This window comes from Galeopterus variegatus, unplaced genomic scaffold (assembly GCF_000696425.1).
Source record: "Galeopterus variegatus unplaced genomic scaffold, G_variegatus-3.0.2 Scaffold711, whole genome shotgun sequence".
In the NCBI taxonomy this organism is placed as follows: domain Eukaryota; kingdom Metazoa; phylum Chordata; class Mammalia; order Dermoptera; family Cynocephalidae; genus Galeopterus; species Galeopterus variegatus.
The window spans coordinates 29898-44103 of record NW_007726822.1 but is presented as its reverse complement, the minus strand read 5'-3'; the positions used below and the strand labels follow the sequence as shown (position 1 = coordinate 44103).

The 14206-nt window shown below is 63.2% G+C and overlaps 2 protein-coding genes across 5 annotated transcripts; one reads left to right on the top strand and one right to left on the bottom strand.

Moving 5' to 3' along the window:
• The first annotated feature begins 587 nt into the window (after nucleotides 1–587).
• Nucleotides 588–5566, top strand: MAPK15 (mitogen-activated protein kinase 15). 4 transcript variants are annotated; one of them, XM_008571670.1, is made up of 14 exons: nucleotides 588–915; nucleotides 1131–1160; nucleotides 1290–1380; nucleotides 1899–2029; nucleotides 2115–2278; nucleotides 2448–2587; nucleotides 3342–3399; nucleotides 3736–3747; nucleotides 3871–4008; nucleotides 4140–4245; nucleotides 4362–4575; nucleotides 4694–4818; nucleotides 4896–5024; nucleotides 5426–5566. In XM_008571670.1, the coding sequence occupies exons 1-14, from the start codon at nucleotides 751–753 to the stop codon at nucleotides 5546–5548; spliced, it is 1626 nt and encodes a 541-aa protein (XP_008569892.1). In that variant the 5' UTR covers nucleotides 588–750; the 3' UTR covers nucleotides 5549–5566. The 4 variants fall into 4 exon arrangements, with proteins under 4 accessions (XP_008569892.1, XP_008569888.1, XP_008569889.1 ...); XM_008571666.1 differs by having other exon boundaries at nucleotides 5135–5514; XM_008571669.1 differs by having other exon boundaries at nucleotides 775–915; nucleotides 1131–1200; nucleotides 5135–5514.
• A 1245-nt stretch (nucleotides 5567–6811) lies between these two features.
• Nucleotides 6812–12503, bottom strand: FAM83H (family with sequence similarity 83, member H). The gene is made up of 5 exons (XM_008571665.1): nucleotides 11858–12503; nucleotides 10801–10965; nucleotides 10596–10720; nucleotides 10072–10364; nucleotides 6812–9966 (listed from the first exon to the last, which is right to left on the bottom strand). Exons 1-5 carry the CDS (start codon nucleotides 12302–12304, stop codon nucleotides 8510–8512), a joined length of 2487 nt encoding a protein of 828 aa, XP_008569887.1. The 5' UTR covers nucleotides 12305–12503; the 3' UTR covers nucleotides 6812–8509.
• Between the last annotated feature and the right edge of the window lie 1703 nt (nucleotides 12504–14206).

The following is a 14206-nucleotide window of genomic DNA, read 5'->3' as shown; positions in this document are numbered from 1 at the left end:
TTTGGCTTCTACTGTTACTGACACTGGGATCTGTAGCAGCTGTCGGTACCATTTACCAGGCTCACCTTGCCCGTGCAGTTGAGGATCGGCTGTGGGGGTGGGCGGGAGTGGCAGAGGGAGATTAGTTAAGAGGTTAGTGTGGCAACCCAGCAGGAGATGTTGGAGGCTCAGACCAGGGTGGAGGCAGGAGAGATGGTAGGAATTGGTTGAATTCTGGATGAATTCTTTTTTTTTTTTTTAAAGATGACCGGTAAGGGGATCTTAACCCTTGACTTGGTGTTGTCAGCACCACGCTCTCCCAAGTGAGCCAACCGGCCATCCCTATACAGGGGCCCGAACCCTTGGCCTTGGTGTTATCAGCACCGCACTCTCCCAAGTGAGCCACAGGCCGGTCCAAATTCTGGATGAATTCTGAAGGCAGAGTCCATGGGGTTTGCTGGCAGGCTGGATGGGGTGTGTGAGAAAGAGGGATTGAGAATACTTAGGTGGCTGGAAGGGTGAAAGACCACCCTCAGTTCCCGCCCAGAAGTTCTCTGTGACCTCATCTCCTCCAGAGACCTCACCAGCTTTCACCTCCTCCCTTGCCTCCACCTCCCCTTGCTTCGCATCGCCCCCTCTGGAAGGTGCCAGAGTCCTGGGCAACCTGGAATTGCGGGGTCCAGAGCTCCAGGCCTCACCACACTCGTGTCCCCTCCCAGGACCCAGAGTAGCCTGGAAGGAGTAGCCTCTTGTCTTCAGGGCGCAATCTGGATGGTCAGGGGATGGCTGGGCAGGAGCTGGCCCTGTCCTCAGCAGGCTGACCGTGCTCTTCCCCAGGCCTATGGCATTGTGTGGAAGGCAGTGGATCGGAAGACTGGTGAGGTCGTGGCCATCAAGAAAATCTTTGATGCCTTCAGGGATAAGACGGATGCCCAGGTAAGTGAGTGGGATGAAGGGCAGGAGTGACCCCCCTGCCTTGGTGCCTGGAGGCTCAGGTGTAGATCCAAAGCCCAATCACAGCGGGTTTCCTGGTGTCTCTTGGAACACTGTCCCCTCTGTGACCCATGGTCCAGTGGGTGTTTGGGGCCTTCCAGGATGTAGGCTTGCTTCTTGCTCTGTTGCCCCCATGCCTGTGTTTCTGTCTCTTCCAGAGAACGTTCCGGGAAATCATGCTCCTCCAGGTTAGTGGCCCAGGTCATCCCGCCTGATTCCCTTCCCCAGGTACAGGTCTTTCCAGACGGGGGGAAGCCAGGCCCCTCTGCCCCCAGAGCACAGCCCCTGGCCTTCCAACAGCAACCAACTCTCCCCAGGAGTTTGGGGACCATCCCAACATCATCCGCCTCCTTGATGTGATCCGGGCAGAGAATGACAGGGACATTTACCTGGTGTTTGAGTCTATGGGTGAGTGAGGCCTCGATCAGCCCCCAGCCCCACCTCTGTCCTGCCTCCCTCTGTGTGTCCCCTCTGCTGCCTGGTCCCTGCACCTTGTACCCTGTACCTTGTACCCTGTACCCAAGGACAAAGAGCTGGCAGGTGTCAGTCCCCAGAGCCTGGTGCTGACCACCTTGACCCACTGGCTCTGTCCACAGTCTGCAGCCTTTTCCTTTTTCTACCCATTTTACAAAACAAAGGCAACATGAAATAAAGTATTAAAATAATTCCACAAGCTTTATTGCTGTACTGACAGTGAGCAGGACTGAGAAGGCTGTGGGGTGGCTAGGCGGTGCGAGAGCCAGGACATGGTTCTGAGGGTGGCCGGCAGGACCTGGTCACTATGGGCCATGGACGGGTTCACAGTGGGACTGACCTGCCCGCTCTCCCCAGGCTCCCCCTCGGCCCCCTAGAGTGAACTGCACATCCTTCCTTGCTGCCGCCGCCACCCCCCCCCCGCCTAAACTGAGGCACATGCCTGTCCCCAGACACTGACCTCAACGCTGTCATCCGAAAGGGTGGACTGCTGCAGGACGTCCACAAGCGCTACATCTTCTACCAGCTCCTGCGGGCCACCAAGTTCATCCACTCAGGGCACGTCATCCATCGGGACCAGAAGGTGCGTCCGTCTGCACAGCTCCCAGCCCCCAGTCCCTATGTGCACCCCCTGGCCCCGTTGGCCCTCAGCCCCCTCCTCTCTCCAGCCGTCCAACGTTCTCCTGGATGCCAGCTGCTTGGTGAAGCTCTGCGACTTTGGCCTGGCCCGCTCCCTGAGCAACCTCCCTGAGGGACCTGAGGGCCAGGCCCTGACAGAGTACGTGGCCACACGCTGGTACCGAGCTCCAGAGGTGCTACTGTCCTCGCGCTGGTGAGAGTGAGGTGCCCCAAGCCCCCTTCTCCCTGCAGGCCCCCTTGGCCCTCCCTCCTGCCCAGCTGGGGCTCCCAGGACCTCGTGTATCCTGGGACTGCCTTGGTTCCACCTGTGTCCTCACTTCTCCCTCCCCCATGCCCCGTGCCCACCCCCTTTCCCGCCCCAGGTACACCCCCAGGGTGGACATGTGGAGTCTGGGCTGTATCCTGGGGGAGATGCTGCGAGGGAGGCCCCTGTTCCCGGGCACGTCCACACTTCACCAGCTGGAGCTGATCCTGGAGACCATCCCTCTGCCATCCGAGGAGGGTGAGCGTGTGTGCTGGGGTCGCAATCTCAGCAGCTCATCCACTGGGCACCAGGACATGGGGGTCAGAGAACAGGACAGCACTGCATGGGGAGGAGGGACCGGGACAGGGAGGGAGGAGCTGGAGCCCCAGGAAGACCAGAAAGGGCAGGCCCTGCTGAGAGCCCCTGAGGAGCTGCCGGGTGGTGTGGGGAGGACTGTGCAGATTGCAGGGGAGGCCGGACCTGGCCGTGAGTCCTGAGGGCCAGGCAGTGACCACAAAGGGGCCATCTAGGTCAGGACTAGGTCCCCAGCCCCGCCGAGGGATGCAGAGTGGTGGGGTGAGGACTGTCCCCGTGCTGGGAGCTGGGGTGTGTGTAGACTTGGGTGGCAGGTGGGGTGCTGAGGGAAGAGGTGGGGGAGGAGAAATGGGGGCGGGGATGTGGGGGTCAGTATTCTCTGGGGCGAGAGGGGGACATTCACAGGACTGAGTGGGGTTCTCTGTTCTTACCCCACGTCTCTGCTGTCCTGGGTGGAGCAGTGCGGGCTTCGTCCATGGAGTGGGGGGCACTGGCATCCAGTTTGAGGGGGCGCCTCTGTGGGTGTTCTGTGCACACGTGGGGTGCGGGCCAGCTTTTGAGGGTTTGAGCCCAGCCAGACAGGGAAAGCCCTGCAGAGAAGCTGCACTCCATGGGGCCAGAAGAGATGGCTGGCCCTGGCCGCTGAGCCGCCCCACCGCCAGATCTGCCTGCTCACACCACCTTCTGCCCACCCCAGACCTACTAGCCCTCGGCTCAGGCTACAGCGCCTCCATTCTGCATCGCCTGGGGTCCCAGTGAGTGAGGGCGCTTTGTGCTAGGGGGTGGGGGTGGCCTGTGGGGAGGAGTGAGTGGGGCCACCTTCCTGCAACCTTGCTGGGGCCAGTTTGTGCCAGTTCAGACCCCGCTGCTCTCCTGATGGTGGTTCCAAACCCAGCAACTGTTGGTCACCCTAAAAACAAGGAGACCCCAGAGCCGGACCAGCTCTGCTGGGTGGGGGAGGGGCATTAGGAGGCTGCGGGAGAGCACCCAGGGGCCTGGGTTAGTTGGAGGGAGGTCCGGAGAAGCTGGGGGGTGCGGTGGTGGAGAGGAGGGGACCAGGAGGTGAAGCAGGGGTCTCCTGACTTTCCCAGGCTGCCCTGCAGGTCAGCCATAGAGACAGGAAAGTGGGGCAAGGTTGGCAGCCAAGCCCCAGGCCACAGGCTTGGATCTGGGGAGACGTCCGTGGGTCGGGACCCTGGAGGGGAGATGACACGGGCCACCCGCAGGCCAAAGCAGACGCTGGACGCCCTCCTGCCGCCAGACACCCCCCCAGAGGCCCTGGACCTCCTCAGGCGACTCCTGGTGTTTGCCCCGGACAAGCGGCTTAGTGCGGCGCAGGCACTGCAGCACCCCTACGTGCGGAGGTGGTGTGGGCAGAGGGCAGACCCAGGAGGGCGTGCCCCAAAGTGCTGGGGTGGGGTAAGAGCCCAAAGGGCTCCCTCGACTGAAGCCCAGGTCCCACCTCTCCCGCACCCACCTCTGTGGCTCATGGCAGGTTCCACGGCCCCGACCGCGAGTGGACACGGGAGGCGGATGTGCGGCTCCCAGTGCATGAAGGAGTCCAGCTCTCTGCACCCGAGTATCGCAGCCTCCTCTACCAGGTGCTCCGGCCGTGACCTCCATCGTTCCCCATCCACGTGCACCCTCGACGCTTCCTCCCACCTCGACGACTCCCCACAGTCTGCACCTCTGAGCACCCCTCGCACCCCTCCTGCAGATGATCCTGGAGCGCAGGGCCACCGGCCGAGTCCCAAGAGAGGAGGGCCTGGAGGGCGCCTCCCAGGGGACAGAGCCCAAAGCCTTTCGGCCCCGGGCGCACCCACTCAAGACAAGAGTGGTCCACCAGCTCCCCTCGGGGATGCCTGCATGGAACCCTGGACCAAGGCCTCAGAGTAGCCCTGGACACGACCCAGAGCAGGACGCTGAGCATGGTGTGTGATCTTTGCTGCCACCCACATGGAGCAGGGCCCAGGGCCCCTCCTGTGTGGGACCATCAGCCATGCCCGTCCCCAGGCTCCTAATCCTGGGGTTGATCTTTCCACCCCACAGAAGCCCCCAGTGCAGCCAAGAACATTCCTGGACAGAACTCTGCCTCCCCGCTCCAACCTCTGCCCCCAGGGAGGCTGGAAAGGCCCCCTGGGGTGACGGCGGAGTTCCCCCTGGCACGCTCATGGGTAAGTTGTGGCTGGGTGGGCGCAGGAGGAACCCTCCACTGTATCTTTCCGTGATCCTGTGACGCTCCCCTTCCCAGGTACACCCAAGCGGGAGAGGGGCGGTGCCCTCCTTGACCTCACAGGTGGCAGCCCAGGTGGCCCACCAGGCCCTGATCCGCGGTGGCCGTAACCGGGACAGTGGGGTGAAGGCTGACGGAGCACGACGGGTGAGCCTGGCCCCAGTCTGGGCCTCTCCCTCCCTTCCTGTCCTTCCCATGCCCCTCATCCTCCCCCTCTGAGCCCAGTGCCCCTCACACTGCCCCTCACCTGTGTGCAGGCTCCTGCCCAGCTTCCCCAGGACGCCCAGCCCAAGCCCCGGCCAGGCCGGAGGATGTTCAGCACCTCAGTCTCGCAGGGGGCCCTGGGGGCCACCAGGGCTGCGCTGGGAGGCTACTCCCAAGCCTATGGTACCATCTGCCACTCGGCACTGGGCCACCTGCCCCTGCTCCCAAGACCCTGAGCGTGAGCCACCCTACCCCCCTTCAGCCCAGCTTCACCCCAATTCCAGCCCCTGCCCCTCAACTCGCTGCCCCTCCCTCAGTCCCCAGCCCCGTTGTCTCTTCCCCAGACCCCAGCGTGCCTCAGCCCTCCTCCCCTGTGCCTGACCACGTTCATGCTCCAGAAGACTTGTCTGGGCCTCTCTGGGGTGCAGATGAGGTTCCCACCCCAGCCCCATGACTTCCCCCAATAAAGACTTGTCTGACTCAGACTGCCCACTGTCCAGCATCCGCTCCCTCCTGAGGCCACACCAGCCCCATCCTGAAACCTGCACCCCCCGTCCAACACAGGAGCCCAGTGGGAAGCTGCAGTGACCTCTGTTTGCTGTCACGCGTGGCTCCTGCCCCCCCAGCATCCAGCTTAGGGCTTTCCTCTAGGCTAGTGCAGCCTGAAGCCAGCCTGCAGAGGGCCAGCTTCCTGCCCTTTGTCCACAAGTGCCCTGGTGCTGGCTTTGTCCCTCAGCACCATCAGCTCCCTGCCTGGGGTTGCTGTTTGTGACCCTGAACCAGAGAGGAAAAGGGGAGAGAGAAGGAAACAGCTTCTTCCCACCCCTCCCCCAGGCCCCGATGCCTTGCCTTTCCCCTACTGTCAGTGACTGTAGCCTGTGCCCCACCAACACAGTGACTGGCACCTGGTCCGTCTCCAGGTCTTGGCAAGGGGAAGGGGAACCCTGGAGATATTTGTGGCGCTCAAGGCTACCTCCTCTGGCCACCACCCGGCAGAGGGCCGGGTGTGAGTTCAGACCAGGGGTGTGCGGGGCCAAAGAGGTCAGAGGGGGCAGGAGGGCACGGAGTTGTGTCCCACGGTGCCATGGGTGCCCCACAGTGCACCTGGACCTGGCCGGAACGCAGGGAGGCCTCCTCCGGGCTGCCAAGCGGGGTGCTCTCATCTGAGGGGTGGCAGCGGGCCGCGGCGCTGAGAAGCAAGCGGGCACCGCAGCGAGGAGACCCAGAGAGCAGGGACGCATGCGGGCGGGGGCTGCAGGAGCAGGGGGGGGCGAGCACGGGTCAGTGGGATGACGCCACTCGGTGGAGCTTCGAGAAGCCAAGACACAGCCCCTGGGATTGCAAGCAGGACTCCGAGGCTGCGGGGGCCAGTGCTGTAGAGGTGGCCGAGAGGCCAGGGACCCGTTGGGTGGTGGCAGATGGGCGCCCAGACAGGGAAGGACTCCAGCAGGCAGGGGCTGCGAGACAAGGCTGGAAGTGTCTGCCGGGCTTGGTGACCAGAGGACCGCGGGTGAGAGCCCATGGAGCGGCCTGCACAGGGGGCTGCGTACACGAGGAGGGGCTGAGAGGAGGAAGGAGTGTGGATCGGGTTAGAAGTCGCAGGTAGAGGTGTGGAGGGCCTGTAGTGCTCCCTACAGGGATGCGTGCTTCCACAAGGAAAATTGGGAAGGTCACAAGGTTAAAGGTTGCAGTGTATAACTGGGTGATTATATATATTTGGGAACATGTTGTACTATTTTGTGCATTGTCTTTTATTTACTGCACCAAAAATGTGCAACATCATGTTTGAAGAGAGATCTCATTCAGCAAGATGTGGACGGTGCAGAGAGTAGGCTCCGCGGGACGCTGGCTGGGCAACCAGCCCCTGCCCTTCCACAGGCAGAACGCCGCACCTCCCCACCGTCTTCCCTTAGCAGACGGTCTGGAACCTTATGCGCAGACCCGGGACACTCCAGGCCCCGCTCAAACAGACTCGTTAGCCAGCACATTCAAGGCCAAGAACCCCTACAACTCATCCCGCTCCCAGGGCACCTTTCCACCTGGTCAAGTCCCTGCCCTCATGTCCACCTGGGTGGTGGCTTTGGTAACCAGAGACTGAGCTGTCAGAGACTGAAAGTGGGGCCACCCCCTCCCCCGCTGCTGGAGTCAGACCCTTTGCTTAGTGGCTTCATTTCTTAAATCCTTTCTCTCTTGACATCTTTATACTTAAATTTAAAAAAAAAAAAACCTACTTGAAAAGAAATAACAGAATACAGAAACAGTAATTTCATAATGCTAGCACCTCATAGTGGGGGACTTTCTAAGCATTTGGTGCCACACTATCATTCCAATTCAACGAAAATTACTCTTCTGGAGGTGAAAAAGGTACAAGAAAGGCAAGCTGGGAACCTTGGACAGACTGCGTGCTGGTGACAAAGAGGAGGATCCAAGCTCAGGGTGGAGTCAGGGTCTGCTGGGCACACAGGGCAAGGACCACTCCTGCCTGCAGGGGTGCCCAGGACCTGTGCCTCTTGGCCACACCACACCCTGTCCTCTGCCCTCGTGGCCCCATGCCTGTCAAGGACAAGTGCTCCACATCCAGCCTCTTTCTAGGACAAGGCTTGGGATAGTGCCTGTGCAGGGGACACTTCATGAGGCTGGGCCACACGTTGTGTATCCAGGTGGTGTTTTATTGTGCCACAAAGCCCAGTACTCCACTGCTTGCTTCTCACCAGGTACTGACAGGAGCCTTGCTGGAGGAGTGGGCTGACCTGGCCGAGCGAGCTTCAGTTCAGGCCGGCAGGGCAGCCCCTTAGGGGTCCCCTGAAACCCCCCTTCCCAGCGTCCTCCCTGTCCAGCTTCCATCACTCTGAGTGGCATCCTTTGGGCCAGCTCCACTCCTCCGTCATAAACTGCCTGTGGCCAGCCCTGCCTTCCCCGCAAAAGTGAGCCCCCAGCAGTGGAGACAGAGGTGGGAGGCTGGGCCTGAGAGAGAAAGTGCAGGGCTGTCAGGAGACAGGAAGAGAGAGAAACCCTGAGAACAGAAGCCCTGAGGCGAGGGAGGCCCTGAGAGAAGGTGGGGCTGAAGCACGAAGACGTTGGTCCCTGAGGTGAATGAAGGTCCGAAGGGGCCTGAGCCCAAGGAGACGGTGGAGGCAGACGCGTGAGGAGGGGCAGGCTGAGGGGCTGAGAAGGGAGTCGGGGGAGAAAGGCACCGGCAGTGCGGGGCTGGAGCCCCAGGGGAGAAGAGGCCGAGGCAGAGGCAGGGCTAACCCCAAGTGGAGCCGGCTCCGGCCGTGCTCCGCCGGGCCCCAAACTGCTTCGGCACGAGGGCCTAGGGGCCACCACTCAGACACAGGGGCGTGAAGCTCCCTGCCCAGCAGGGTGCTCTGGGTGGGGGCAGCAGTGATGCGGACCCTGGCCTGGCCTGGGCTGGTGGGCCAGGGGACTCACTTCTTGCCTTTGAACGTACCCAGGATCCTGGGCATGAACTTGCCCACCTTGCTGTCCCTACTGTCGTCCTCCGCCAGGCCCTCCCCTGCCCCCGGGCCGCCGGCTTCCTCCTTTTTGCAGAAGACCTCGAAGCGGCTGTAGACGCGCTTCTCCTTGCGCATGCTCTCCATGCGGCGCAGCAGCCGGTCGCGCTCCTCGGCGCTGGCGGGCAGCGTGCGGCTCAGCCGGCCCTGCGTCCCCAGGCTGTCCGAGCGGAAGATGGCTGAACACTTGTCCTTGTCGGACATGTCTGGGGCCAGGCCTCCGGAAGTAGGCGGGCGACCGAGGTCAGGGCTGCTGTGCGCCGGGCTCGGGCCCGGCGTGGGGCCCCCACGGTGCTTCTGGCCGTGGGCGCTGATCTGCTCCAGAATGGCCTTCGTGTCGTCGCGCAGGTTGCTGCTGTACAAGGCGTTCGCCGTGGCTGAGGACAGACGCGCCCGCGGGCCCCGCTCGTCTCCTGCGGCAGCCTCCGCGCTGTCGCCCCGGCCCAGCGACGGCCGCCGGGGGCTCTCAGGCCGCCCGTTCTCCTGCGGTGCTGGGAAGCTGCCCTCATCCTCCGCGCGCCGCTCGCCCTTCGGGCTCAGCAGCTGCCGGAGGCGCAGGGAGCCCTTGCGCAGGACTTCCATGGGGCCGCCTGTCACCTCCTCCGTGGGCCCAGGCTTCGGAGACTCCCCGGAGAAGGTAAAGGTGAGGCTGCCCCTGCGCTCGGGCACAGGGGGCACCGGGCTGCCTCTGCGCTCGGGCACGGGGGGCACCGGGCTGCCCCTGCGCTCCGGGTAGGCTGAGGTGGGGCTCCCCTTCTGCTCAGTAAATCCTGTAGTTGGGCTGCCTCTGCGAGTGGGAAATCCAGGCGTGGGGCTCCCCTTCCGCTCGGGGTAGGCCGAGATGGGGCTCCCTTTTGGCTCAGAATGGGGTGCCTGGTGCGTCCCGGGCCCCTCCGGCGGGGGGCTGTCCCGCCCTTGCGGGGAGGTGGAGCGCCCCTGGGCAGGGAGGAAGCGGGAGGGCAGGCGGTCGGTGCCGCTGCGGCCCAGCGTCTCGAGCAGCTGCGCGGCGGTGAGCGTGGCGGCGCCCGGCTGCCGCTCGGCCTCCTGGTGCAGCCGCTGCGCGAAGGAGTCGCGCAGGTCGAGCAGGCAGCTTTCGAGGCTGCGGCGCTCGGCCCCCGTGCCACCTGCCGCCCCCACCTCTTCCCGCCACGACTGGGTCGCGACCGCCTTGCTGTGGCTGGCGAGAGTGACTGCGCCCCCTGTGCCGCCAAGGTCACGGGCCGGGCCCTTATACTTCTCCAGGAGCTCGGCCACTTTGGCAGAGGCGGCAGAGCGCACGGCCTCTCCACCGGGACCCAGCGTCTCGGTGACCGTCTGCTCCTTGTGCAGTAGCTGCACTTTCTCGGTGGCGGCCGCTGCGGCCCCGCCCGCTTAGGGAAGGAGAAGGGGGTTGGCGCCCCGAGCCCGGGGACACCCACGAGAGGCCCAGGCCCCGCGTACGGAGCCAGCGCGTAGGCGTCCATGCGGGCCAGAGCCCCCGCCGAGGGCACCAGCGGCGGAACGTAGCCGCGAACTGCGCTGGATGAGCGGGTTCAGGCGCGAGCGGAAGGAGTCCTGCTTGGCCAGGCCGGCCTCCTCAGAGCCCTCGCGCTCCGGGCCGTCGCCGCCACCACTGCCGGGGCCTGCCACCAGGCCCCTGGCTGGGAAGGCTGCAGGGACGCGGAAGGCCGAGGGCAGGAGGTCGCCAGCGGCCGCGAAGCTGGAGACCAGCTCGCCCTGGAACACGTGCGCCAGGCTGCGGTGGATCTTCTCGAAGGACCACATGAAGCTGTTGGGGTCGGGGCCGGAGTCAAGGGAAGGGAGCGGCGCTGAGCGGAAGTGAGGGACCCCGGGGCACCAGGTGGGACGAGATGGGGCTCCGGGACGGGACGCAAGGTCTGCAAGTACCTGCGTCAGGGGATACGCGACCAGGCGACCGGGAGAGGAGGGCCCGGGGAGGGGGGGGGATGCTGGGACTACAGGGGGTCCCCTGAGGGGCAGGGGCCTGGGCTGCGCGCACCTGTAGCTCCCACTCATGACCACGGCGCAGTCCACCAGCAGGAACTTCTCCTTCACGTGGCCCTTGAAGGACTTCCCCGTGCGGCAGTAGTAGGTGGGGCCTGCCACAGTGCGCACGCGCAGGAACTGGGAGGGGCCGGAGGGCGTTAGGTCTCTGCCGGAGGGGGGCTTCTCCCTCCCCCCACCCCCTACCCCGGGTCACTCACGTCCACGTGGTGCAGGTTGACGCGGCACTTGTCGGCCATGTCCAGAAAGTGCTGCGCATTCATCTCGTCCAGCAGGATGTAGACCGGGACCCGGCGCGCGGCGGCCTCCAGCACTTCGCTGAGCAGGTCCACGTCGGTGAACATGTCCATCACCACGGCCACCACCTGCGGGTCGGGTCAGGAAGGAGGACAGACGCCCCTGCTGTCCTCAGCCCATTCTCCAGCCAACTTCGACGGTCCCCGGAGGTCTTTGTATCACTCACAAACACCGTAAAACAGTCGCTACCCCATCCCCTGGGGAGTGGAGCCATGTCTGGGAAGGTGGGTCGCGAGGAAGGGAACCAACAGGGGGTGTGCGGCTGCTAGCAAGGCTGATGGCCCATAAAGAAGCCAGTGGCAGGTGCTGGGCCTGCACCCTGTGGCACGCAGGGCTGTTCTTTAGCTGGGCGGGGGTGGGGGTTGGAGGAGAAAGGGCAAGGCAAGGGAGCCCCTGCAGTCCCCTCTGCCCTACAGATGGCTGAGCTGTCCTGACCCCAGGGCAGGCATCAGGGCGGAGCCCCATGTTCCAGTTCTGTCCCTAGGAAGGAGTCACTGCCCAGGGCATGGGGCAGAGGCAGGGGTCGTTAGCATCTGGACCTGCTGCCGCAGTCTCCATGGTTTAACAGGCTCCCATTGCTGTTTGCCGACTGCTCAGTGATGGGTGAGAAGCCCTCGCCTGGTCAAAGGCCACTGGGCAGAACTAGAAAACTCTCTGAATGATAGGCTGGGAGGGGCCCCATCCCAGAACCCCTGAGTTTCTTGGCACTGGCCATGACCATGGGCAAAGAAGCCTACGCACAGCGTGCAGCCTGTGATGACCAAGTCCTTGGTGAACCCGGAGGAACTCTGCCAGGGAACCCCTGCCGCAGCTGGAGCCCCCAGGTCCTGCATGAACCTGGAGCGGCCTGGCCGGCCAGCCCTGGCCTCACTCCCCCCAGGCTTGCTTTTCTCCTTCACCCTCTCACTCCTTCTCCTGTTTCAAGGTCCAGCTCAGGCCGCCCAGCCCATGACAGCGCACCTGTTGGGCAGAGCGGATCATCCTGCGAGCCTCGTCCTTGATGCTGGGGCTGTCGGGCGGTGGAGGCTGCACCAGTGTGGTTACCTCAGTGCCCTGGAAGCCGAAGGTCAGGGGCCAGCCCAGGTCAAGCTCAGGCACAGCCTGATCCGAGTTCACGGGCCAGTAGGTGCCTGAGGAGCCATCCATGTCCACATCAGGAGGGCTGCCTTCAGGGGACTCCCGGGCAACATGCTGTGGGGGCCGCAGGTGGCGGCTCACATGTTCCACTTCCTCAGGGCACAGGAAGTCAGGTGCCCCCTCGGAGGCCAGGAAGCGGCTGTAGGCCTCCGGCCCGCCCTCAGCCAGTGCGTCCACTGCCAGGCGATAGTATTCCTTGTAATGAGGTGGCAGGTAACCAGGTGCCAGTGGGTTGTCCCCCTGAGAGGAGCTCTGGGAGCGACGGGCCATGTCTGGGCCAGGGGCCTGGAGGGGCAGGGAGACACATTAGAAGGGGCAGCGACACTGGGACCCACTCCACCTACCCTCATACATGGCCACACATTGTGCAGGGGCCGTCAGCGACCTCAGGTGGGCTTAAGTTCAGCCCATGCCTAGGGCAGCTTCCAGGGCACCACACCCTAGGGTGCTCCTTAGCTGGGGGAAACCAGCAGTGTGGGGGCACAGGTGTCCCAGCCCCAGCTCCCCTTCCTCTGGCCTTGCTGGCTGGGCCCTGCTCTCACCAGGACCCAGGGACTGCTTCACACCCCCAGCTTCCAGGCGGAGGCTCTGGCTCCCCCTCGCCCCCATTCATGGTTACTCTGTGACTTTCATGGCTCCAGACAGTGTTGGTTTGTGGCCTCCTTCCTCCACAGAAATATATTTATTTTGGGGGGGTGGGTGGCTGGCCAGTATGGGGATCCAAACCCGTGACCTTGGTGTTATTAGGCTGCACTCTAACCACCTTGGAATAATTGGCCAGCCCCCTCAAAAAAATATACTTTAAATATCTTATGCTATTGGTTTAAAAACAAACATCAGCCAAGCATACTCATTATTATTGTATCTACTTTCTTATTTTAAGACATAAACATTTTCGTGGGCCCCTGACAATGTGCCTACTGGACAAGTTGGTGCTGCCCATGATGCCTGTGTGTGTCTGTCCCCAATTGTCTGGGGACCCTGGGCACATCGCTGTGCATTCCTGGCCCGTTACTGCTACTGTGCAACGCGCCTGTGAGGACTGACAGGACAGCACAGCCAGCCCAGGGTGCGCACAGCACACACAGCTGTGACTGCCTCGCTCCTGCGATGGCAGCCTTAGGCCCTCCCTACCCATGGCCCTAGCCACACCTCCTTCCCATCCTCAGGGTCTCACACACTGACCTCCCATCCCTCTGAACCCTGACCCCTACACTTTGTCCCTTTACCAGGCCCTCCGCTTGTCCTCTCTTTTGCTGCTGTCCCACCTTACATGAAACCTCCGTAGGCCACAGCCCCTCAGTGCTAGCCCTTCCTTGCGGGGCCTGGACTTCACACCCACCAGATCCCTACTTGCTCACAGTCTTGTCCCCACCAGACATGGCCCCATGGCAGCAGGGACCTTTCCAAGTCCCTGGGTCACCACCCTGCTCCCTGTTGCACTCAGAATGAACTCAGGGCCTTTTGCTGTGGCCCATGAGGCTCATCCTGGACTCCATACCGGCCTCTCCACCCTCACACCACCACCACACCGCTGCTGGCTGTCCCCCAGCCCATTCTGCTCTCCAAAGGGCCTCCGTGGCGGCCTGGCCCCCCTGGGAAGCTGGCAGATGGCGCGGGGGGGTCTTTTATTGTGCTCCCAGGGCCCATCTGCAAGCAGTCACCGCACTATCTGGCTACCTGTCCACCTCTGGCCCCGAAAGAGAGCCCCAGGGACTGCCCGCCCCATCCCCACTGCCCATCAGGTTTGGGGTAGGAATGGAGACTCCTGGCCTGCCTAGCACACAGGTTGCCAAATGCTGGTCCTGGCCAGGCTGTGCTGGGGCTGGAAGGAGACACTTCCCTGAGAATGTTGGGGATCAGGAGTCGGCTGTATGTGAGCCAGGGAGCTGTACTGTCTGCTTCCCTGGGGGAGTTGGGGGGGTTACACTCTACTGGATGCGGAACATGACGTGGGGATGGGAGCTGGGGGATACTCCTGTGTACCATTCAGCACACCAGCCCTGGAGATGCCACCCGATCCAATTGTCCTAGGAACAGCTGTCCAACGTGTCTTTGTGGGGGCGCTGTCCGGGCTCTCACAGCAGCAGATGGAGCAGACCACGTGGGGGTGAGAGGTGCAGGCCTGTGTGACTGTGCCAGGGCCTCACACTGTATCTGGCCACCGCGGGG

What these genes read in the sequence shown, in the direction of transcription:
- MAPK15 (XM_008571666.1), top strand. Translation starts at nt 751, where the DNA reads ATGGTCAGGGGATGGCTGGGCAGGAGCTGGCCCTGTCCTCAGCAGGCT. An exon ending in GGGAAATCATGCTCCTCCAG is followed by an intron (nt 1,161 to 1,289) that starts GTTAGTGGCCCA and finishes AACTCTCCCCAG; the next exon opens with GAGTTTGGGGACCATCCCAA. An exon ending in TCATCCATCGGGACCAGAAG is followed by an intron (nt 2,030 to 2,114) that starts GTGCGTCCGTCT and finishes TCCTCTCTCCAG; the next exon opens with CCGTCCAACGTTCTCCTGGA.
- FAM83H (XM_008571665.1), bottom strand. Translation starts at nt 12,304, where the DNA reads ATGGCCCGTCGCTCCCAGAGCTCCTCTCAGGGGGACAACCCACTGGCA. An exon ending in GTCATGAGTGGGAGCTACAG is followed by an intron (nt 10,365 to 10,595) that starts GTGCGCGCAGCC and finishes CGACCCCAACAG; the next exon opens with CTTCATGTGGTCCTTCGAGA. An exon ending in CGCTGGTGCCCTCGGCGGGG is followed by an intron (nt 9,967 to 10,071) that starts GCTCTGGCCCGC and finishes TCCTTCCCTAAG; the next exon opens with CGGGCGGGGCCGCAGCGGCC.